We start from the raw sequence: 26209 nt of genomic DNA, 5'->3' as shown, positions 1-26209 counted from the left end.
ATTTAATATCTTCTAAATCATTACTTTTCAAAAACGTATATATTTGATTAGTTTTGCTGCGAAATTTAAATTAAGAAAATATCAAATTATCAGTCCTTGTCGAAAAAATGTACTCACCGCTTTCTGAATACCAACTTGAAAATATTCGTATACATCCAAATATTCCAACAAATTCAACGGTCCATATACTTCACTTACCTGAAACAGAGAATTGAACAAAAATGTTAAAAAATAATCAAACACTAAATAACTGAGTGTAAGATATCGAAATAAAGTAGCATCGAATTACGCAGGCAGCACATCAAATAATTAAACTCAAGGACATTTATCGTGTTTAAGCGAAACGTTGGCGTTTCGTTGGAATGTCGGTAGTATAAATCGGAAAATACAGAATAATCGGTGAACGGAAGAAAATTTTATTCAATTATAAATGCATTATAACTCGAGCCACGATATCCACGTTGCCTGGGAACTTTCCACGTAATTTGCTTCCCACTTTCGATATAACGAACCTGTCGATAGCAGAGCCACGAAATAACCGCGACGCAGAACTAGATGAAAAAGAAAATGCCAACGGATTTATTCAATAGATCACAGGAGTAAATCTGAAGAACTTTCGTAGTCTATGAAAGTATTTAAATATTTACCATAGAGAAACTTTCACGCGTTATATAAAACATTGAAATTTTATTAACGCTATAATGATTCTCGACTAGCACGATTACGTTGGAAATATTTGAAAATAATTTGGAAATTTGTGTACGAGTTGCAAGATGTTTATTGCAAACTGTATTTGATAAAAAATTGGCACACAGTATGAACAAACACTTTAAACATATAAATGTTAGAATAATCCCACCGAATATTGAGGTTTATTAATATGATGGACTGTTGACTATTTAAATACTTTAGAAATTTCTGTGAGATACAGTCCAGTATTGTACATCTCCATATATTATTATCAGATTTGTATCAAAATTTAACGACATAATCGTGACAGTCATGTCTTAAGACAGCGTTTCTGAAATGTTTAAATGTTTTGCATAACACGCTTTCCATAAGTTCATGAGCGTTACTTTTGCGAAAAAATGGAACAACCAGAAAAATTTGAATAGAAACGATCGATATATAATCTAATTTATTCTGATTTTACGAACGTGTCAATAACAGAGAAGCAAAATAACACCGGGAATTCCATATGTGGAAGAAGAACGAAACACAGATCATGAGATATTCGCATTATGTATGATGGGAAGCCTAAATATTCTTGGAAAGAAAAGTAAAAAATATCAAAGGGTAATAAAATAAGTATTACGTTAGGATGGCATTTGTATTTTGTGCGTGTACGATTATGATAGATGAAAAGTCTGAAATATGGGTGAGACGTGTGAGTGATATAATGTTCGTGGATATATTGGAAATAAAGAATCAAAACTAAACGCTACGAAGTGGCATTCGTGCTTTGAGAGCGTGAATTAATAAAAAAAAAATGTTAAATTAGACACGTGTAAAAATAATACGATATAAATAGGTAAACTGTGAATAAATATGAAATAGAAAATAAATATAAAATAGAAGAATTTATTTGAGAATTAACTTCGAAAGATTAATTAATTTTCAGTTATGATTATTAAGCAATAACTACTTTTTATTTTTAAATAGTTTCATCTATCTTTACTTTTTCATTAATTTACAATCTTCTCCCGGTGCTTCGTTTCCTATCAATCAGTTTTCATTAATTATTTCCGATATCCCACGTTCGTAGGATGAAACCATCTTCGTTAATTAGTTCGCGTATATCTTCCGCAGCTTAAGAGTTTGCATATAGAATTTTGCCCACGCATCAATAGGTCGTACAATTAACGTTTCTAGCATCTGGATTTCAAAAGCGTATTGAGGAAATGGTAAATTCTATACGTTCGAATGAACGTAAAGGGTCACACGTTATAATAAGCCACATTTATCTTCGCCTCTGTGTTCACAGTAGAAACGTAAAAGTGTTACATGTTCCGCTTTTACAACATGAGAAATTCACGAATAAGTAATCTCAGATTTTGTGCAACTCTATACATTTATAAATAAATTTGATATCCGTATCCATCAGACTTCGTATGTATTTATATCAGAATATCCCAGTCAATTATCTCAGAGCGAATTCCGTAGAACATTAAAAGAAACAACAAACTTTTCCAAAGTATCTTTCTTTTTTATATGATAATTTAAGTTTTATATTGCAGGATCTTTATTTATTAATTTATTTAAAATGGATTAAACAGGTGTTGGTTAAACACGAAACAATGGTTATTTAACGTGAATTAAATACAATAACAGATTATAATTAAGACAACTAAATACTTGATTTGCAACTCTCGTCACCACAGTTCCAACGCTCTCTCCCACGCGGACCACACTCTCCCGACAACGCTATTCGACTTCTCAACTCACACTTTCTGACTTCTTAGCTAACACTCTCTGACTTCTCAACTAACACTGACTGTTAATTCGTCTTCCTCCCTTAGTATCCCTTGTCTTTTCTCTCAGCTCCACCACGCACGTGTTCCGCAACCGCTCGTGGCCAGGGTCACGCAGGCTTTTTCCGTGTAAGTAATCGATCGAAGGATTGACGACACATTTATGGGCCTATCGACACTTAGGCTTTCTCGCGATATTGTTTATGGTTTACCCGATATCTCTTAGACCTTTCGTCCACGATACTACAATGTTAAAGTTACGTTTGGGTGAAAAAAGGAATGTCTGGGAAAAGGTAGTTTCTGATCGTATTATAAAATTCTTTTAACAAAAATTATTCATGGTCTTCCATGTACAAAGCTATATCGAGAAACTTTATTTTATTTACCTGTTAGTGCAATATTGAATTTTGTCAATACTATTCCACGTGTATGCCAAGCGCCATCTATTCCAAGATCTCAGATTCAGATAAAAAATTGTAATCGGTTATACATCACTTTCTTTAAAGGCAGCCAAATTCTAGTTAAAGGATTAATTAAACCGAATTAATTGAACGATCGACTCTATTTACATAATCATTTCTTCCATTACCATAATCAACGTTCCTTGAAAAAAAATACGCGAAAGAAATATGAAAGAAAAATGATGAAAAAATTACAATCCATAAGCACCAATCAAATTTTTCTATTAGAACATCCAAGTTGCAAGTACGCGCGTCAGAAATTACGAAAAACTCCGAAAAACATTGAAGTCACCGCGAACAATAATGTCACAGAAGAAAGAAAGGAAGGGGAGGAAAAAACACTGGAAAAAGGTCACAATTGACGAGTCACTTAAAACAACTGAACTAGCTTGAAAATTCTTCGGGGCACACGAGCGAGGAGCAAGAAGAAGCTGAATCAATAAATCACCGATACGACCGATCCCAGCGAACAAATTCATCGTTCAAACAACCCCAGGTCTCTCGAGCAGCGTCCAACCCCTTGCACAGCCGACATTCTGCGTGACTTTACACGAGAACACCTCGAGCCCTTCGCCGAGAACAATCCTAGCAGAAGCTGAAAGAAGCCTGGATCGATAAGCCAGCGATATGAACAATCTCTAGGAGCAAATTTTCCTTTCAGATACACCGGCGTCGCGTCGAGGCAAAAGCGGTCTCTCTCTCTCTCTCTCTCTCTCTCTCTCTCTCTCTTGTATTCTGTGTGGTGCGGCTTTTACATTGACCGAGCCACCCCTCACGACGATCATAGAAAGAAAGACAGAGAAAAAGAGGAAGAGAGAATCATGGGAAAAGGTGAAAAGGAATCCAATCGATAGGCGACGCGTACGAAAAAGACGCTTTCATCGAAGGAAGTTAATAAGCCACCGCTCTCTGCCACTTTGACCTTCCCCAGAGACGAGAAAAATGTCCAACGACCAGCAAATTTCCACGGGAAGATTTTCCATAGCAGGAAGAACGGATATAACGACGTATTACTACCCAAGCAACACCTCGATATATATACAACGACTTGTAAATGTATTTCAGCATGAACATTTACCATAAAAAGTTTCGTAGACATATGCATTATGCGAGTTATATATTAAACAGTTTGAATTTTTATTAGTAATTCAACGAAATACGACAGTGTCGTGCTTGTAACGTGAACATTTAAGAATCAAAAGGGTGTAAGTCATTTCACTGTTATTTTTTATAGAATAATATTCCACAATCATCGTTATAAGAAATTCGACTTTTTTTTAAGTCACAAATATCGTGTCAAGAGAGAATTCCACTGTTGCAAGAACACGATTAGCGTAATTATATTGTCTTTCGAAACGAAATTCTGAAAATGTATACGTTACCAGATATTTACTGCAAATATATATTCAATAAGAAGCATAAAATTACAAGATGAATAATCGTCTTAAGCACAATATGCAATAAATATAATATAAGCGTTAAAGATGTACTCTACAGAATATATATCAAATTGTCCGAAAAATGTCTTTCTTTCGCAAACGTGTCTTTTACAACAATGCAGCTTTATACAAACGTCAAAAAAAAATCTGTGAAATGTCACGGTCTTTATCTGAACACAACAAAATGGATCGTACGTAATTCGACAAAATAATATAAAACAAAAACCGTTGTACGTCTATTATTTCCTTATAAAACGAAAGAAACTTTTCAGAAAACCTAATACTTCCACTGGGTACTTTGTAATATCTCTGCATACTTCCAGATTTGTTTCAAATTTTCCCAATATAATTCCGTAATATAAGGGATGATGCTTTACTCGTAAAGCGCCTTTCTCGGATATACAGACGAGAATCACTGAAGCTCAGAACCACGCAACCATCTTCGTAATAATAACAATCACTAAAAGTTTCCACAAACCACACAATATTCGTGGATTCGTGAAAAAGTTACCCTAGGTTTTCGAGTACTTTCATGGGCCACTGTTTAGGGTCCCCATGGGGATACGTAAAAAAGAAAAAACGGGGATGAGAAGAACGATCCCTGCGGATGCAGATGGCGAGCACGTGCCCTGCCTCTGATATTAGGACTTTCTAGTCGGTTCTTCGCATTCGGCAGTCTTTTCGTTTGCCGAAAAAAAGACGACGAGCGTCGATGAGAAAAGCGGATCGCTTTCTTTTTTTTTTATCCTAGCACCTTAGCTGCTCACCGGTTCCTCGGATAATAGGATCGAAAGATAAGTGTACTCAACGTCAGTGCGCCGATCTCTGGAAGAATTATGAAACGAAAGAACGAGATGGAGTCACGAGACTGTAATCGTGATGAGATGACGAAAGGATGCGTGCGATGCGGGTTTTCCTACGGATTGAAGTTTAGGGATGATTTAGCGGTCTAAGTGCTTTCTTTCATGATATTTTTCTTCTCCTGATATTTTTCCCTTTTTTTTTCTTTCGATTGGATGATAGTATTTGGCGAAATATCGATAATTTATATCTTACGAACGTACAGAGAAATAATTTTGTTATATTTTTTATTTGTATTTTAGAAAAAGAATCTATCTTTATGTAAATTAGAATAGTTCGGAATTATATATTTTGAATAGTAGATTTTTACCTTCATTTTAATGAGGTACATTCTTTTGAGATGATCGATTTAAAGTATCGAAATTGGAATTTTTTAAAAGCAGAATTTAACGAATTTGGTGCATCAAAGTATTATAACTAGATTGCGTTCGCTGCATGATTTATTGAATTTTAAAGACTCCGCTTCGAAAATTCATATTATGGGATATTACAAAGAGCAATATTATTACATAATTACATTTTACAGATTCGCAAAGAAAAGGATATTAAAACGTATTATGCATTCGTGTAATTCGGCGTAAAAATGGAATACACGTTTCAAACGGTGGTATTGATTCGAGCTCGAGCTAATGTATACCATAATCTCGCATAAAATCGTTACTACGAAAAGAGAAGAAACTATCTGGAAAGTAATTAAAAGAGAAAGTAATAAGCACAATAAGCAACACGGTAATAAAATTGAAAACCGGAGAAACGCAAAGCGATGGAACTCCATGAAAGTCTCGTGTAATCATTAACTTTCTTCGATTTTAATCTGAAGCTCGTTGTTTAAAGTTAAGAAACTCGTTTCAAAAAATTTCGTTATTTGCGTTTGAAAAACTTTAAATTGCGCATCGTCAAGTTTCTTAGAGTTTTCCTAGCTTTTACCATGTTTCAGATCTTTATTAATGAATCGAACTTTCGACTAGTTCAATGGATTATTGTTCACCAACAAACGTATAATTAATATAAAATTTTCATTTTTCAAATTACGTAGCAGACACGCGCTCTCAGCTTTTCAATATGATTAATTACTTTTCAATCTCCTATATGCCATATGCTTGGACATCGCCACAGTATGGGAGAAATGAGGAAACCTTTGTCCACGATTAGTATCACTTTATATCATAACAAATGAAGCGTCGTAAGTAGGAAACATCTGCGAAACTGGAAAATCCATATAGTCGATTTATAACTGATCTCTATACAAAAATACTTTATTTTCTCCAAAAGGAAAAGATTCCATTATACATAAATACGCTGTACTATATGTAAATAGGAGAATCTTTGTTCTGTTATATTATATTACTCTTACTAGCAATTCTTAGTTAGTTTCAATGTTTAATATATTAATTATAGAAATAACGCAGAAATGACGCATAGAAATCAGAAGAAAACCTGGTTAAAATTAAATTGTATCAGTGAAAGATCAAATTCACATTGAATATTCTTACGACATTTTGCAAGCAACCCTTTCACGCATTGACTCGCCAAAGGAAAAGATATCTCGAACAGGATTCGCAAGAGATTGCAGCAGTGACAAACAGAATGAAAGAAAAAAGAGAGAAAAATACTCTCGAGGCCAATAAATCGCGAAATTTGTGAGCAACGTGGCTCTCTCGGCACTCTCGTCTCACGCATTGAATTTCAAAATTGACTTCGAGGGGTCTCGAGTAGCCCGTAGAACACACGGCGACTACACGCGGTCCAAGAATGTTTTTTTCTTTCTTTTTTTTTTCATTTATTGAAGGAACCCGAAGGTAAAAGCGACGCCGTGAAAAGCGGCTTTGTGAGATCGTCTCGACGAGAGAGGGTTCTGAGTTTTCTAAAGGCACTCGACGAGCACTCGATGCAGCCACAGCCACGCCAAGGAGCAACTAGTTCGAAGATAAGCAGCCTGCACACATTTTACTATAGTTTTTTCTCTTTTTTTAACGTTTTTCTTTGATGAAAAATTTTCTTAGGTGAATATGATATAAGTAATATAGATAGAACAAGAAAAATACGACTATAGAGATATTTAGGAAGAGGGATGTTTATGACGATCAATTTAGGGGATGCTTCGGATATGTGAATTCGTGCGACGACGCCTATGAACGACTTTGTAAATTATACAAACTAGTTAAATGCAGTTTCCTACTTTATCGTGATGAGGTAAACGTTTTGCATCGATCGCGGGTCATGTCTCTATTTTCCTTACCGACGGAATATTGGATTTTCCACTACTCGGATAGTAAATGAAATATAAGCTACTGTTGAACAATCGAAGATATAAAAGTATTAAAATTGTTATGGTGTTAGGAGTATGAATGCTTTAGAATAAAATCGCGGATGAAATTATTGTATTATGCGGTCTTATTTTGTGTTTTTCATTAAACTATAGTAATCTTACATATTTTAACAGTTTACACATTTTACAGTTTGTATGTCAAAGGACAACTTATTTTATGATCCTTATAAAAAGATTAACGTCTCGCACGAATGTGTTACCCAACGTATCTTCTAGATCTGTGTATCAATTTCTACTTCTAGGAACGGGCTAATAAATCTTCCTCTACATACTGTTATATCGTGTTTAACAAAACAGTAGTAAGGAGTAGCTGTCGCAAAACTTACTATGTACTACAATTTTCTGCTAAACAGTCTGTTTCTACTATAATCCAAAATCAGAGTGATTTAAAACGCAATTCAATTCAAAATCACTTCGCTTTATAATCAAAATACTGCAAATCCAGAATGACCAAGAATCAATTACAATCCACATCGATTCAAAGACATATAATTTGAAATCTATTTTATAATTATAAAAATTTGAAAACTTCAATGTCCTAGTAGAATTCTCAAGAATAACGTTTCAAGGCTAGCGAGACTGGAAATGCAACGACGTAAGGATATTCCAGTGTCTCTGGTTGTACGATGAAGGATCGCCAACGGCGAGAGGATCGTGTTTTGCAGGCAAACTCGGTTTGTAATCTAACTCGACGAGGTTTCCTCGTTCGAAAAGTATATCGGGCCAGGAATGTTAGCCTTGGACACCCAACGGTGAAACTGAAACTGGAACTGGAACTTGAACTGGTACTAGTCGCCGCGGAGTTCTAGGGTTCGGGTTCCTTTCTTTCCGATTTTACTTTACCCTCGTCCCGGAAATGACGATCGAAATCGATTCGTGAAACCACTTTACCCTCGACCAGTCGCAACTCCACGGAAACATGATCGAATGACTCACCATGAAGCGTGGCACGCTGCGACACCAAGTCTCGCACCCTCGTGGTTCACGAACAGCACTCCTGATTGGCTAACACGTTGACTACCACGCGAATTTCATATATCCTGCTCTGAGAGCTACGATGGATTGAAATATACTACACCGTAACACTGAATCACGTAAACAGTCATTTTTGTTGTAAACAGTCATTTTGTATAATAATCTCTTATCTTATCCTCTCTTCATCTTATCCTAATCTTCCCTACATAGTTAAATATACACCGGAACAGATGTTACGACTAATGCATTTGTAAATACGATCAAATTTCTTCCAGAATACCAGGTTGAAACTCGGCCAAAAGCTTCTAACCAACCATTATAGGAATCTTCTTTCAACAAATAATCAAGAAAGAAATAACTGAACGACGTGGATAGTATCGGAACAGGAATAATCAAGAAGAAGTAATCAAGCAAGATAAATGGTATCGAGATAGAAAGGCGTCGAAGATTCCGGGGATGTCAATGTTAACAGGAGTTGAAACCGCAGGCGTCGTGGTCCGGTTCGAGCGATGCTGTTTGCGGTAAATGCCGTTGCAAAGTCGGCTTCGAGGAGGCTGTTGTAGCCGAGAGAAATATGCAGCAGGCCACAGCAAACGCAATAAGTCGCCGACTACTTTCTAGCCCGCGGCTCGCTGCCATGGAACACCGAGATCCGTTCCTTCTCGCACAGCTCGGCCATCGGGCAAACTTTCCTCTGCAGATACACCGTTCCGACGATCGTGTGCACACTGTCCTCCGTGCGTCACGATTCATCGGCTGCCTTTCGCGCGGTCCCTTTAGCTGCCAAGCGAGTGGAACAGCCGTTCCTTTTTCTTTCTTTTACAATTTTTATTTCTCACCCTAGTACGGTACTCGTGACCTTTTCAACCGCGTCAAGAGAGCTTCAATTTTGTTAGGATATTTGTTAAATTTTCTAGTGAATGAATTTTTAAGAGATGAAAAGCGTGGTTTACATAATCGGGACAAGCGCCACTTCGTTTCTAACTGTAATCGAGGAAAAGAGTTAAAGAGTGGATAATTCAAAGGAAACAACCTCTCTAGAGGTGCACGTGAATTACGTAGTGGCACTATTTCGTTTGAAGGAAAACGTACGGTAATTCATAAAGGTACACGAACAATTGGCACAGAAAACTTTTATGACATTATTACATGCGTTTTTCGAATTTCATGAATAGCTACTTAACGAAATTTCATGTGCGAAATTCTATAAGTAGATGAAGTAAATTGATTTATAAAACAAATTTTATTTTTTAAAGATAAATTTATTTTATAAATTTATATTATATGTAATAGTTAAATGAAACGAAATGAATTTATTCATGAAACCAGTTTATTTTTCGAAGAAGGTTTACGCTCGTTTCTGACTAATTTATAATTTCGATAATATTTCAAAAATGCATTTCGAACGAACACAATATTAAACCTTGTATTTATTCTATTTGCATAGTACAGATACAAGTGTTTACTTAAAGAAGATAATAGGAAGGTCTTTTGGACAAGGATAATGGGTAGAATCAGTTAAAACAGGAATTTAAAATCCAATTTGCCAAAGCATATCAGTGGGTGGATAAAGGGTTAACGCGACCCTCTTGATTTAAATACAGACTATCAGGCAACACGAACGCAAAACAATACGCGTGGGAACTTAAAAAGGGGTTCAAGGACTCTCGGAAAGTGGAACGAGCGAATGTCACTTCCAGTTTTGGAGTCTTGACATATATATCCTGACGATCCGTGGAATGTCGTAGATTCATGGCAAATCTATCGTATATCAATTAGGTTCGTCTAGAAAGTTGTACGTGTCCATAATGGATACGACTAGTATTCCAACATTCATTAACTGAGATAAATTTTGTTGGTCGTTTGTGGTCATTTTATCACGTAGATAAAAACGTTCGGACATTTACGAAAGGTATCGCATTAAGTTGTACTTTGATCCCTTTCCAAATTACTGGAAAAATAGAAATTCCTAGGATTTCATAGATTATGAAACCTTTATGGGTTTACGTGAGACGGGTTAAGTCGAATATTTAAAATTCTCCTTACTAAAAACAGAGACTTGAAGGAAAGATATTCACAAATACAATTTTACCTGTCTATACAGAGCGTAAGTAAAATGTGATCTTATTTGAATTGCTTGGTAAAAACAGCAGGCAAAAATTACACCTTCGTAATATACAATTTCAGTAATAAGCAGGTTTAACCTAGCAGTAACATATTTTTGCTACTACCTTTCTACGAATTGAATATAATTTACTCCCACGTGTTTTAGCAATTTTTTCTATCTTCTCGATCGAAAGAAATGAGAGAAGAAACTGTATATTTTCTTAAAAATGTTTCACCGCCACAATATTAAGTCATGAATTATACAATGTTAACTATTTTATATTCGTATTTATACATCATATAATCTACATAATGTAGAAAGTTTACCAGCAAAATAATGTCGATACATCCCATGAGTAAAAATAAGAAAAAAATATGCGATGTATGGTAAACGTAGGAGCGTATACGTTATATTAATAACTTACAATAAAAATAGCTGTTATAGCAAAAAAAATGGTGACAAAAAATATTTGCATGATATCTTCCTCCTACTTTTTTTCTCACAGAACATGCTACCATCTTTCTCTTATGAAAAAAAAACGCGAGACTTTGTATAGAAATTATTGAAGTTGTTGTATAGAATTTGTTGAAGTAACTGAAAATAAGGCCGACCAGAGAGGGAGAGAGAGAGTTCAAATGTTCATGTGATATTTAACAATATTTTCTTCAAAATAAAAAGTGTCTTAACACTTCTGAAACGATGAGTTAAATAATCTGTTTTCAAATGTGAATGAGTTGAAATTCTACATTATCGAATTTGGTGGATCGTAAGGGAAATTACTCAGCTTGACTCAAATATCGTTCTCAGAACTAAAACCGTACTTCACCATAATAGAAGTTTACGCTAAGATAAGTGGATTCAATCGGTAACATTTCATTTAATCAAGCACTAACTACAATTTCGTTTAAATAAATTTCATTCTCTACCCCATAATTGAAATTCACGCTTGACACTGAAAAGATAACAAAAATTTCAATTTTTCGACGTAATAAGAATAAGAAAAACGGGATCTAATATGCGAAGAATAAAAACGTTCTAGGTTTAATGCAAACGCGGCACAATCACGAACAGAGATTTATTTGATAGTTGGTAAAAAGAATTCTGTGAATGGTGGGACGTTAAAGCTTTTCCAAGAACTTTTATCCACGACCGCGTAAGTAGAACACCGAGCCACCAAGAATTAATGCACACATTCCTGCGCGTCGTGGTTTTAGCGGCCGAAACCATATCCGCAATAGCGATTTACGGAAAAGTTAATTAAAACCCTGGAGATGTTGTAAAAAACTGCGACGAAATATCAACCACCGAGGATCGTAATTATATCCTTGTTTCTAAGCTGTCACTCATGTCGGCATCTTTAATCACTAGGGTATGATCGCTTTTTTATGAAAATCAAAGGAAGAAAAGGAGAATGAGCGAGAAAGAAAACTGATTTGAAACGATCACGACTTCCAAGAGAAATAATTCGAAATAAAATGTTAAAATAGAGAGAGAAAGCTTCTTGGAAATTCTTCTCTGCATCCCTCTTATTTATTTTTCGTAATAATTTATTTTTCTGGTTTAATATAAACATGTATGAAGCAGAAACGTTATGCGAGTAGAAGAACTTGATGTGATTTTTTCTTTCTTTTTTTTTTTGAGTTAAAAATGTTTTATAGTACGTAATGATAACGAGATGAGTGGAGTTCGCGTTTTAAAATATTAATTATCTACGTAGTTAAAATAGACTTAGTGGTTAATCCAATTATTTTAATTAGTGCGATGGAGAGCACTTTCTCAATGGTTCTGCTAATTTTTTCAAGATGATAATTCAATACACCCACGTGCACCCCTTGACATTTAAGTCTCTTATAAGAAAATTGTGAAATACGAAATTTTACTGCATACAAATACGTTATATTAAATATTCAACTTTCCGTTGCACTGCAAATAATCTTTATTAGCAAGAAACGTAATTTATGCGATTTCTATTTATGGGTATAATTGATGTTAACAACATAGTAAGATAATTCTAATATCTGGGCTAATACCTGATAACAGAAAAATTTCCATTAATTTAATAACTCGCGTATCTTTATAACATATGCATTTAATTCTTATATATGCAAATTGATACGCTTACTCTCGATACGTAGATACGATCTAAATTACGTGGTATGTTCTTTTATTGTCCTCTTTTAGACTCATCGTTCTAATCCAATCAAGGACTTTAAACGCGAATGACAGACAGTCTTTATCAACCGATATGTTCCTTATCTTCGCATTAAAAAATTTGAAATTATTTTCAAGCTTCTGCATGCTAATAATGTTACTGTTTAATTTCTCATAAGCACTAGAATTTTGCGTACTAGTGAGAGAAACCATAATTAATTGCAGGTTTCACGATTATATTTACGTTATACGATTCATAAATAAAATTTCAATTTTGTGCAAAAAAAAGCACTGAATTAATTGTCATATCTAATAAATAATTTCTTATTAATATAACGATATACATATTGTAAATTTACAAAATGTACGTAAAAGCCAGAACAATTAACATAAAAATTCGTAGTTTCATAGAAGAATACACTGAGTTGAAGATAACATAACTCACCATTCCGTAAACTTCTTTAAACTGTGTGTAATTTCTATTTTTCATTTGATACTTTAATTTGTATCGATATATCGAAGCCATCTATGTTCCTTTTAAGTTTAAATCAGCCTCATTGTCTTTTTCTCGTCACCAAATGCAAAATGCACTTGTACATTTCGTACAGTTTGGCATTCACTTCAAACAAAACGGCGCAACATCATCCACCCAAACCTTCGCTTAAGAATAGAACCGTAACCTGACCTAAATATCAGAATTCCATGTGCATTTTTCCAACAATTTCTCACGAGTTGCATAGGCACACGCAACGAACAAAATCAATGCACGCCGATAAATCGGCGAACAACGAGCATTATTCTTCGGTCTGGATGTTCTCTACTAATTTAACGCAATTAACCGAGCACCGAGCTTGGCCGTAACTTCATTAACAAAGACTATTCATCAGAATGAAACTGGCTCGACTATCCATACAGCAAATCAACTATTTCTATAGAATCAGGAAACGTTATCAATCGTGCTGTCAACTTATTTCCAATTAAATACCTCGTATCATACTACGAACGCAGAACAGAGAGAAACGCGGCTAGCTGTTCGTTTTCGTATTTGTAATATATACAGAGTATTCCAATAATCACGGTACACACGACAAGGTAGTGTTTCTAGGCGAGAACATAGATCAAAATATAGAGGAGTAACGTTTGTTCATACAGCGCTTTGTTTTTTGATAAAATCAAATTTAGAAATTCGTTCAGTATATGCAAAATTTGTTATTCTACTAAAGCGCGGAACTAAACTGCGAAAAACGTAGAATAAGATTTGCCCATTTCAGGCTTCGTTTTCAGGAAAATGAAGTTTTAATGTGCTTACTTAGAAATTAATTGATTTGTCGCACGCGTAGTTGATAAATCATTGAATTTCATATTTTCGGAAACGAAGCGTTCTATGAATAAAATTCGATATTTTTCATTTATCTTACCACGTAGAATCGTTCACTTGTCGATATTACCATGATTACTGGTACACCCAGTATACCAGTATACATATACATAACAGCAGGCGGGCTCTAACGTTTACAAAAGGCAGTTTATGAAAAGCGTAGGAGAAGCATGTTGTACGAGCTGTGTGTGAAACGAAATTAGGGGCGTCATTCATCCTACTTTCGTGTGGCCTACGACAGAAACGTGCGGTGAAAAACGAGAGAAAAGAACGGTAGTCGGTTGAAACGTGACTGCTCGCCACGATCCCGAATGCATATTTGATGCTGGGACTCCCTCTGGTCGCGATAAAACGCCTAATACGATTACGCCATTGTTGATGCAAAAGTAATGGGAACTTTTCCAATCGGGGGAGAACGACTGAACGTGAACCGGGTACCATTTTGCTAGATCGATAACGAAATCACCTGTGTGCGGCAAGCTTTACTTTAAAATGTAATTAATATAGAATTTGCATTAAACCGATACAAAGATGTGTTTTCTTTCAGGACTATAACTTATTAATCGACTGCGAATTTTTATGCGTTTACAGAAAATTTAAAATTGTAATCTTAAAACGTAAATGCCTTTGGACAAACAAATAATATTGAGGGAATTCTCCAGTTTGAAGATACTCACGACCAGTATAACGTATTTAAAAAATTGTATCGTTAAACATTTGTATCTTGGCAAAAATTATGTCTATAAGAAATCTAAAAATACCCTATGAGAGTATTTTTTCAAACAAGACAGGCTCGTTTCATTGAAATTTTATTGCTGATCACAAAGAGGAGCGCTAGTCGAACATCCTAGAATTATTCATAGAACGACGTACATTTCTATGCAGCGTGTAGCATTATAACGAAAGGATGCTAATCGCTCGCAGCGTGACACTTCCACGAAATCCAAATGAATATCTATTCGTAATATGCTCGAAGAATATCAGCGAGTAAGGCTAAGTTGCATAACCATGGACAACGAAGAACTTGTACAGAAATTCTTATTATTAGACTCTGGATGATTAAACCGTCGATTCATTTCTTTATCTACGTTCATTAAAATATGGATTTGCATAAAAATTCACAGGTTACTTCTTATTATATATCTTGCAGTTATATGCAAAATTACGGCGTTAGTCTTACACGAAGAATGGACTACGGATGTTCAATCAAAAATCAGATATCCAACCAAATATCAAATATCAGAATCCGCGCGTGATTAAAATAAAATTGGCCTATAAAAATACACCAACCGTAAAAATAACCACATAAATTAAATATCACAGCTTTCAACCCTCGATCTACCCTCTACTTCGCGATCACCCTTGCCCTTCACCTTCTCCCTTTAATCCCTTCAACCTTAACACATATCCCGCCAAAGACTGGTGATTTTCTGACACAATTTGCGCATTCGCTATGTTTCATATAGAAACGACATAGCAAAGATCTCGTTTTAATTTATTTCGATCGAAGAAAACCAGAGTCATTTATTTATCAACGAATATTTGTCATTTGATCGTTATCGATTGACGATGAATTGACGAAACTTCATCTTCCGATCGGATATTTGTTAAAATAAAGCTTCTTCGATTCTTTGTCACACCCCGTAACACTCGAACGAAAAAACAAAGTATTGCAACTTAATCGAACACGCGTTACATTTCCCAAGGTACAGGACATATTTATGTGTGACGTGCTCAAGTAAAAAGGGGTTAAGGTGGGAAAGAATCGATTTTCACTTTTTCATGTGTCTCTATAGACAGAAGCATGCTCTTTCCAACGAGACCAACCTAAATTAGATATTCTCCTAATTACGAAACAGATTTCATAAAATAGATATTGATTTCACAAATCGCAATTAAAATTATGTATTTAACAATAGAAGTAAGCAATTATGCGATACGTTAATAAATATTACAAAACATCTTCGAAAAACGAGCGAAAGAAGTCTATTATTTATTACATTTATAGAAATGACAAAACACCTTTAAAAAGATAAGAAGGTCGACCATTCTGTTTCGTCGAAGAGTTAGAGTGTGCGTGTATCTTCTTTCGTTTTGCTGTTTTTTGGGACCTAAAACAGTCGAAAAGCAAACACAGACAATCCCACTAGAGAACGCAAAGCTTTAAACGCGTTTATTTCGACAAGTTTTCGCACGTTAACTTCCTTTTACCAGAACACGTCATTAAAGACACGTATGATCGATCCTGAAATCGAGTGACCCCGACTTTTCTCTAGTGTCCTCCGTGAACCGAGCGATTTTCCAGTCTCATTCACGATGGTCGTTCTCGTGCAACAAAGAAAAAGCAGAAAAAAGATGGACAAAGATGAACGTGAAACAAAGTGAAAAGCAGGATTAACAGCGCGACCAGTGCAAGTGTGACACTTGGACAATGGTTTTCCGTTGGTTTGCGAGTTTCATGCTAATGGCGAGCGGATGGTAAGTAAAAGGCACCGTGGCAACGCCAAGGCGTGGAAGAACAACCAAGATAGTATGTACTTGCGAGATACAGCATATATATGCTATAAAACGTTCGCGATAGTTCTGGAGCCAATCGGCCGTTTCACTGCACCTCGATGCACTTTTGCTTTGTGCGCCGCTACATTGTGCTCTCGTTATCGTGAAATTGACTAAGCCGCTTTGGGAATTTCGAGGATTAGTACTATCACGGTAATGACGTGCGAATTTTGAATTAAGCTTGTAGTCGGTCCTTTGTAACAACGAGACATTATAACTGATTAGAGATTTTTATCTTTATTGGAACTTTGAGAATTAACTTATATCGGAAGTGTACCTTCGTGACTTAATTTCTTATAACTAGTCTACTAGATCCTTGTGGATGTGAAAAATCGTAGTTAGAGAGATTTCTTTCAATTGGAGATATGAATTAGTTAAACATCGATTGAAACTGCATATATTAAATTTATGGGAAGCTATAAATATTACATTGTCGAAATATCTACATCATATCTGCTTTATTTTATGTAGTCTCTGAATTCAAGAAATCTAATTAATTCATCGATTAAAAATATTTTTGCCTTTGAAATTCATCAATTAATGTAATTATTAATATAATTCCTTCGTCACTGAATCTCATTTAGTTTCGAAAGATATTATCGTATACTGGCATGAAAGATACTTGAGCACTTGCGCTGTAAATGATATTGAGATAGCTTCGCATCTTCCATGGACAAAATAAACTAATTCATCGTTTACTACCGACTAAACAGTGTCACAAAGCCTTTGTTAAAAGGATAAAAGAGAATTAAACTGCAAGTGGGATAGAAAATACGAGTTGAAGTAGATTATAACTGCTTGGACACATTGAAAAATAAAACTGTGGGAGTTGATGGTGATAATTTTACTGAATGTATAGTATGTGGGTCTGAAGTAATGGGTGGTTTATTGAGCGACAGTGTCACTCATGTGGGCAACCTTCTATTTTAGGTGATGTTAATTTTGTCACTACATGGGGCGCATACGTATATCTAAAAAAAAATTAAATAATTTTTTATAAAGATGTGTATGTTATAAACATAAAACGCATGTAAGCATTTATAGAAGTATACATTTTATTAAGAAAATATAATATCGTTGGATGACATTTAATAAACATTTTGTGGAATAAATTGGGAATCGTTTATATGTAAAAAACAATTACGAAAGGATCTTAAATTTTAAGAATAGGATAGTAAAAAGATCAATTTGTCTAGCGATAACATTAAAATCGATGAATAGAAAGAATTCTATGAAGACAGATATAACGCGATTTATAAATAATTAATTATACAATATTCATGAAAGTATGATTTTACAGAAAAATCAGTAATGTGGTGAAAACTTGAAATTGAATTTTTACTTTATTTTTCTTGCATTTTTTATTTCATAGAAAACGCTCATTACATCCTACACAGAAATACATGATGTTTCATAAAATTCGAACGAACAACCTCATATCCAATATCGGTAAATTCAGTTGAATCGTTACTGTCGTCGTTCATCCCGCAAGAAGTGCATTGACGTGTAATGAAATAGCAGGAATGTAGTAAAACAACGTGTTACTACGTCCACGGGCTAACGGATATTCCGCTGAAGGAAGTAAAGTAGAGGTATAATTTTCCGAATGAAACGAACTACTGCAATCCCGGGTGCATTATGAGGGTAATTTTTGAATTCTGAAAGCTGGCCATCAGAAACGACGATACGGTGCATTCGTGGGATAAGTACTGTAATTTGAACGTGCCATTGGAAATAGTACTCGAAAAAGAGAATGGAAGAAGAGTGCCATTTCATTGGATATGATCTTTCTCCAAAAAATTCACTAAATTTTTCTTCAAATACTTTCGTTAATAGCAGCGATTACTTTTTTTTTTTTTTTTGATAAATTACTTGGATGTATTGTATGTCTGATTTTTAGTGTGTTCATTGAGGGGGGCATTGAACCTTTGTTTCCTCATGAATGTTACTTTGAAAATCAAAATTCAAATTTATATTTTTATCGTCATTCTGCATTGATTTTCTTACGCGAAAGTTCGCTTCAGAGAAGAACATTATTTAAGAATATAACGAGTTTTCCAACTCTTAGAAGACTTTGTATTAAAATATATCAGTGGGCTATTAAAAATACACTTTTGCGGAATTGCACGAAAGTATACGGCATTTCGATTGACAGATTCCATTTCGTTATTACCAGCCGTGGAAGAACGGCGCGGGACCGCAGCCGGTTAATTAAAAACGCAAACTTTCGTCCAACTGGTGGTATTCGCGTTCTTGCCAAAGGTAAAACGCACGGCTCAGGGTAGACTGTTCCGACAAAGAGCTCTTTGAATACGAAATCTTTTCTTTTTTTTTACCGTCGCGTATTTTCCCTCTCCCTAGAAAACCATACCCTCCTCAATTAAGAAGCAGCAACCAAGTAGTTTAGAAAGCTTGATACAACGCTACAATTCATTAGTATCAGGATATATCTTGATTTCGTACACGATGTAATACTTGGATCAAATTATTAGGCAAATAATTAATTGACCGAATTGTACGTTTGCGTAAGATAACGAGCTAAGAATTTGCGAAAGCCATTTGTACGAGTTACAAGAAGTACGCGATAGGTTAAGGATTAAATGATGCCTCTTTCGACTCCTCAAACTTAAATCTTATTGTAAAAGTCTTGAGTGAATTAAACACAAAGCTCGAGAAACTTCATACGTGATACAAAATCTAAAATAAAATCTGAAATCAAATAACAAGAAATGTACGAGAAAAGATTTAATCCCAGCATCATAAAGATATCTAAGATTTTTATTACGACGTTAGACATTCTTTACGTATTTTAGATTCTGTAATCCTTATCTATCTTAATCTAAGATACGAAAATAAATTAAGTTCTTAAAGCTGTTAATAATTTCCTAGAAATATATGCAGTTTATCTCCTATTATAACATTTAATATATAAATCCATCGTTTATGTAAGATCCTATCTTTATAATATCTAAACGTCTTAATACGTAACACCTAATAATTCCTTATATCTACTCCACTTTTACAAGCGTTTCGATACTTACGAACAGAAGAAAAAAAAATGTATTTTCAGCATAAAATAAAATTGCTTTTAACTTACAAAATAAGCCTCAAACAATTTTTGTACATAGACTTTCTTCGCTGTCCTACTGTCTAGAATCACGCCATATAAATATCGTCTTCCTTTTTAAACACCCTGTATATATCCGTATTACAATTAACGTCGAGCAACTGAATGGTCCTTTCGAGCCAGAGAGAAAGAATCCAGTAAGTGACCATTGAAAAGTTTGTCCCGACTTTACATCGTTTGGCCGGTGACTTCTGAAATGGATCCAGAATCCGACGGTTGTTTTATTCGACGACGACGAAAGTTTCGCTCGAATGCAAAATAACTAGACGAAAAGTGAACGAGTCTCGTGCAGATGCCACGAGGAGAAGGCCAGGCCGAACCCTTATATTAAAAAAGTTTCCACAGTCCTCACGAAACTCGACTCGCGGCTGGTTTTCCACCCCCGTGGACAAATTGCTGTGAAAAAGTTTCTGCACGACCGCGAAAACGGGGTTTCCACACGATGGCCCCGCTTCCGGAACAGCCAGTGTCACTTTGACGTATAATTTGCTGCACTCCATGATTTTTCTTCGCGGTTTTCAAAGAGCTACTCTTGGCGTATTTTCTATTTTGATCACATACGTGAATAGAACATACAACCTCGTGAAAAGTGGTTGGGAAAGATGATCGCTCGGTTTCAGTATAGATATGTATAAAATGCTATTCGCTATGTATAGAACAGATTTTTATGTCGAAAATAATAAAAATAATTAACCGTCCCGTCGACCGTAATTCAGCAGATTTCTAATGAAATAAATTTCAATGAAATGAATTTTCCATTCACGAAGAAGAATTCATTACGCATCCGTTACGATTCACCATTTCCGCATAAAATTTATTAACAAATATCTACAGTAAACACGAGGATCAACGAGAATAAACATCGCATAATTGCATTTACTGATCAATTATTCATGACTAGACTGCAGATGTTTACGCAAATCCATATTTCTATGAGCATAAATAAAGAAACGAATCTTAAATGATAATTCAGTGCAGTCGGTAAATATTGCAATGAGCGCTTTACTTTGAATATTTTATATAGCTTAGCACGTTGTATGCATTCCGCAAATTTTTTCATCTTTAAATTTTCCATAAATGTGTAAACATCCGCGATCTATTCATGAGCGAAAGTAACCACCGCGTTTTCCCGGAAAGATACGATCTTGCTTGTTAAACGCTGCCGATCCAACTTTCGAGATTGCGGCCCACGATCGCGGTGAAGGAAAGAAGACGTATATTCTATATATGTTATATTGTGTTATTTTATTTTAATATTTGAGGAAGTAGATTCTCTGTTATATAAGATTTCGGATGCAGTAATAATCTCCGAGCAATTATTCAAAACCAAACTTGTAGCCATCCAACCAGTAACTGTCCTAATATAGCTATGAATAAACTGTGGATCTTTATGCTTTTATAGGAAATTTGAAAATGCAAAATTACAGAGATTGCGCGTAATATGAAAAAATATATAAAATGTCCAGACGTCAATAGGTAAAACAATTTTCTACGAAGGTTCTGCTTTTGCAATTATATTTTCAAAATTGTGAGTTCGCAAAAAAATCCGCATATCTATAACTCTAATCTCTTCTACGTCCCTCTCATTCGACAACGAAAGAGAATCTCCGTATGCGGCGTGAAATCGTACAGGAATTAACCACAACAAAAGTAAGAAACAAAGAAACAACGAATTTGAGAGGGTGGTAGGACAGGGACGTTCTACTCGAGAACAATGTAATCCTTCCGGTTGGAGCGGAACTACGAATGTTTGCAATCGGTTGCAGGCCACTCTAGTCCTACAAAAGATCCCCCTTGATGAAAGGGTGCTATCGCACACAGGCTACAGATCTAAGTAGCTGCAAACAGTTCATCGAATTTGGCGATCCCGAGGGCCTTCTGGCAACGAGCCTCGACATGGTACAAAGGATAATAAACGCGGCAATGGCGTGATCACGCCGAACAATGGAGTCTAAAGATCCTTCTTCTCCGCCAACTTTTATTCCACACCTCCCACCCCTTTTAACCAGCGTTTTTATTTCCTATCCCCGTTATACCGAGAGACGATCGGACGAGTTCTTGCATCTGTTAATCGTGGCACGTGCGAGCAGCCTCGTGTCTTGCGTGCTGGCAAACCGCGAGGACGTTCGGCCACGTGCCTACCAGAGAGTAAATCGAATCAAGATACATATATATATATATATACATAGTAGGTGGAAGCGATACAGCGAGGTTGTAAAATCGCGAAGGTCGAAGTGGATTAAGTTTGCAACTTGTGTTAACACTCAATTGATATCGTTAGGCTGTTGGAGACTGTAACAGTCTAAGATTACATAATTTTAGAATTCTTAATTCAATTTACTTGTATCGCTAATCTCTATCGCGGAGAATGTAAAACATAAAATGAATTTAGATACCTTAAATTTTAATAATCTGATGTAAATTAGTATAGTTATCTAGGATCCAATGGTACGATTTGAGAGTTAACTCGCACGTACGCAGGTACTTTAGTCGGTTTTTATTTTTACTTTCATAAAATCGAAGTTTTCAGAATGTAAGTTAGAAATGGATCATAATTATTTTCTTCCAAAAGGAGACAATATTTGCAGATGTACTAGGAAGCAAGAACTGTTTCGAATTGACATCGTAGGGTCCTGAGCGAAACTCTAGGTAAATATTGATTGGTGACATCAGCAAATTCGTAAACTTTAACTACTGACCGATTTTATGGCCTCGCTATATCGCTTCCACCTACTATACGAAAACTCGAATCGATTCCACGAGACATTTGCGGCTTCTTGGAATTCCAACGTTAAGAGGAAAAAGAGAAGTCTTTGCGGGATTTATATAAGGTATCGATAGCGGTTGGAAATGGACAAGGCCTACAACTATGACTATCTTTGACCGAGAATGGGTGGATACTGGTGGCGGTTTTGTTCGCGGGTTAATGTACGCGATGAGAAGCTTTGTTACAGGAATTCGATCGAAGTTAGAATGCTATGATGGGGATCTTTTGTTTAACAATAATGTCCTGTTTCTCTATATGATGAGATACTTATTAGACTTTAAATTTTATTTACTTTGATTCATTTACTCGAACCCTATCACGGTGATCTAATTTAAACAGATTTATTTAAATCTTGTTTTATTTTTTAAATTCGTTTTAGAATTTTTTTATTCGAAAATAAGTGTTTGTTAAACGCTTTTAATTTTAATAAGCAGTAGTACACTGCCTTCCTCAGGTGATCAAGTTATTTGGTGACATCCTAAACGCTACAAGTAGCGTTTTACGATACAGAAACAGACAGATTTTCCATAAAAAATATTTGTTAAAACATAGCGCTGTAAATAATGACCAAAACCTAATCAGAGGTAAACACGATGAATCGGATTCTCTTCGAAAACTAAATTCAAAACGAGGTCAAAGCTGGAACGTATAAACCGTATATCCAAATTCGCTAATTTCCAGCATGGAATTATTGGTCGGACAGATACACGTTATCCGAAAATATTAATAATACTGAGGCACCCGTGTAACCGATAACGTTACCGGCAATAAATTGTAGCAAACTAATTCGATGGAACGTTCTGCGTGGAAACGAGGGATATCGCTTGCCTCGTCCTGTTTAATTATGGAATTCTGACCCGTGCATTTCGGTTTACAATGGTACGCAGCCGCGAAAACGAGATTCACGTGCCAATGGATTGGCATCACGCGGAAATGAACACGGCTACGTGCACCCGTTTTACTCGCCTTTAAAATCTCATTCAGCCACACTTGTTGAAAGCCGATATAGAATTTTCCGGAAGAGATTCACGTAACCTTAACCTCGCCACGGAATTAAATAAAAGTCGAATCTTGACGACGGTATTGTACCGGTACAGAAATCACGATTACCTCTGTCCCTCTCTCTACAGCTTTTAGTGTGGTACAATAGTGTGTGATTTATGCGGATAGCTAATGTTTCTGCATTGCGGATAGACCGTACTTGGTTCGAAATGTTACGTGAGTTTCGGCTGTTATGATATCTGGATTGGCGTAATGGATACTTTATAATTGGTTTAATGAGAAGTAGATTATTTTCATGATTAAATGTTAATTACATAGTCCATTTATTCATAATATTTCTCATTATAATATAATTTTCCCTTTAACTAGAATTTATATTGGATGTCGTAATTAAGTTTTCAATTACTGTCAACTGGTTAAAAAAATATGGCTGTTCCCTCGAAATGATGCCTGGTAGAGTGAATGATAGGTACTATAGAAATTGCTATTAGCGGAAATTGATGCTTTATACGATAGCTGTCACGTCAAGTTCACGTCCCAAAAGGAATGAACATGGCGAGAGAATTAGAAGAAAAAGGAAGCATATACGTATTATGTATTTCTTGCTTCAAAATACATCGCATTTTGTATATAAATAATTAATGAAATATATAAATAATTTTTAACTTTTCGTCTGTTTCCGTTTGCTTTAGTTTCAATTTATGAAAACTGAAGAAAGATAAGTACTTTGCGATTTTGCTACCTACACGTCGGTTAACTACCATGTGCTACGCATAATCTCGCTTTTCCTAAATCATCACATATACAAGAATAAGAGTCAGACAGTTTAAAATTCTTTTCATCAAATTCCATTATCCCGCGTTTTAACAGTATCTTCGTAAAAAGAGAGCAAATTACCCGTTGATTAAGGCAAAAAGAAAGAGGAGGAGGAGCAATTTATTCCACCGCAACGGTGGAATCGAATTTTCGACGGGGACTATGTCCCGTGACATGCATTATTCATAGTTGACGGTGTTTCGACAGTTCGACCTACTGTCGCGAAACAAAGTTACCACGAAAAGTCGAAACGCGAGTACGGCGCTGAGAAAAAAGAAGGAATTTCATATGGGTGGCAGAAGGAGAAAGATATAGCGAAATACACTATCGTTTAAAAGTATTCGAACTCTTGTTCTTGCTTCAAATTGCTATAATACGTCCTTGTATTCGAGAAAATCGGATTTCAAAGTTTGTCGAGTATCAAGCTCGCGTGTACCTTAACTAAACATGGTCGAACTTCATGTTCTCAAAAACGAAGCTTCGAATGAACAAATTAGACAACTTCATTTACATAAAGCGTACATGTTTTCAAACTTTTCTTTGTCGAGCACGTTTTCGATTTATTTTTACACAAGAAATCGCGCCCTTTCTGTTTGTACCATAATTTCGAAATCATTCCGTACAGTAAGTAGTAACGTGTATTGTTGCCATTTCCTTTAACAACTAATTTAAATGTATGGTCTAATGGTTCCATACAGAGCGTTGTATATTAATATAATCTGATGGTTCGACAAAAAATGTTACAAACATTTTTTCAATCGTTAATTTTCCATTAATTCGTACACTTTGGTACAATTCATATATCGTTGCTGCAAATCGGCAAAAGTACCACTTCTCAGTTACTGGACTCATCCTGTAGAATAACTAATAGAATATATTATTGCTGTACCTTTAATATCCCATTTAAACGTACGATCCAATGATTCCATGAAAATTCCTGTAAATGTTTCTTTCAATTATCAATCTCCTATTAATTCGTACGCTTTCGTACAATTCACACGTTATTACTACAAATCTACCAAAATATTCCGATATGCGCTGATGAACGATAGCGTATACATACATCGAGAAAGGAAACGTAGGATCGACGATGCTCGTGCATCTCGGTCAGGATTTCACAGCACGTACCGTGTTAGCCGCGTACATTCAGCGAAATGCAGTGGCGAGCATACTGAAACCCGTCTTACGAGCCAAGGCTAGCGAGTACATTCCGTGCTGGTGCACGCCGCTCGTCGAACGATTTCTTCTAAGCTTCTAATTTTCGAGATTCGATCGTTTTACGACGCGGCTTCGCGGAATCGAGCTCTCCTTTCTTTCTTTCTCTCCCCTCGTGTTTCCTGGCAACGGTATTTTCCGCGTTTCCAGACTTGCTGGAATGCTGGAGCTACTAGCTAACTCGACTTGCTCTTGTAACTGCTAGTGGACGTTTGTTCGGTGGTGTCGTCGATTTATAAATCGAAACTTATTTTAGGTTTGTCAATGTAAAAGAATTGAGTTTGGCAAGGAATCGGTTGGGGTTTTTCAGAGTTTTACGAGAGCGTAGCTTATTTTGTACTTGTAGAAAGCATCGGTGGCTCCTTTCTATGGTACGATATAGTTTGTTATAGTTTATAAGCTAATAGATATTAATAAATGAACAGACAGATTACATAATACGATAGGACGTTAATAAGTAAACAGAAGAAGTCTTGTCAAATATGGATGAGGTTTACATACGTAACATTCAAGGCATATGATGTTATAGAAGGTTAAGGTTTCCCGTTTGGGGT

The 26209-nt window shown here is 35.6% G+C and overlaps 1 protein-coding gene across 3 annotated transcripts in view; it reads right to left on the bottom strand.

The window, feature by feature from the left end:
- Nucleotides 1–26209, bottom strand: part of LOC126914650 (rap guanine nucleotide exchange factor 2-like) — a 250210-nt gene that overhangs the window by 143245 nt on the left and 80756 nt on the right. Inside the window, exon 1 of one of the 3 annotated variants that reach the window (XM_050718843.1) lies at nt 118–170. The exons of the other annotated variants lie outside the window; for them this stretch is intronic. Coding sequence (XP_050574800.1) covers nt 118–155 — 38 coding nt within the window. The 5' untranslated portion in view covers nt 156–170. Of the gene's footprint in view, nt 1–117; nt 171–26209 lie in introns of those variants that run through there. 3 annotated transcript variants of the gene reach the window in all.

This window comes from Bombus affinis, chromosome 3 (assembly GCF_024516045.1).
Source record: "Bombus affinis isolate iyBomAffi1 chromosome 3, iyBomAffi1.2, whole genome shotgun sequence".
Taxonomy (NCBI): Eukaryota; Metazoa; Arthropoda; class Insecta; order Hymenoptera; family Apidae; genus Bombus; species Bombus affinis.
Note: the sequence above shows the minus strand (reverse complement) of the source record. Positions and strands in the feature narration are given on the sequence as shown.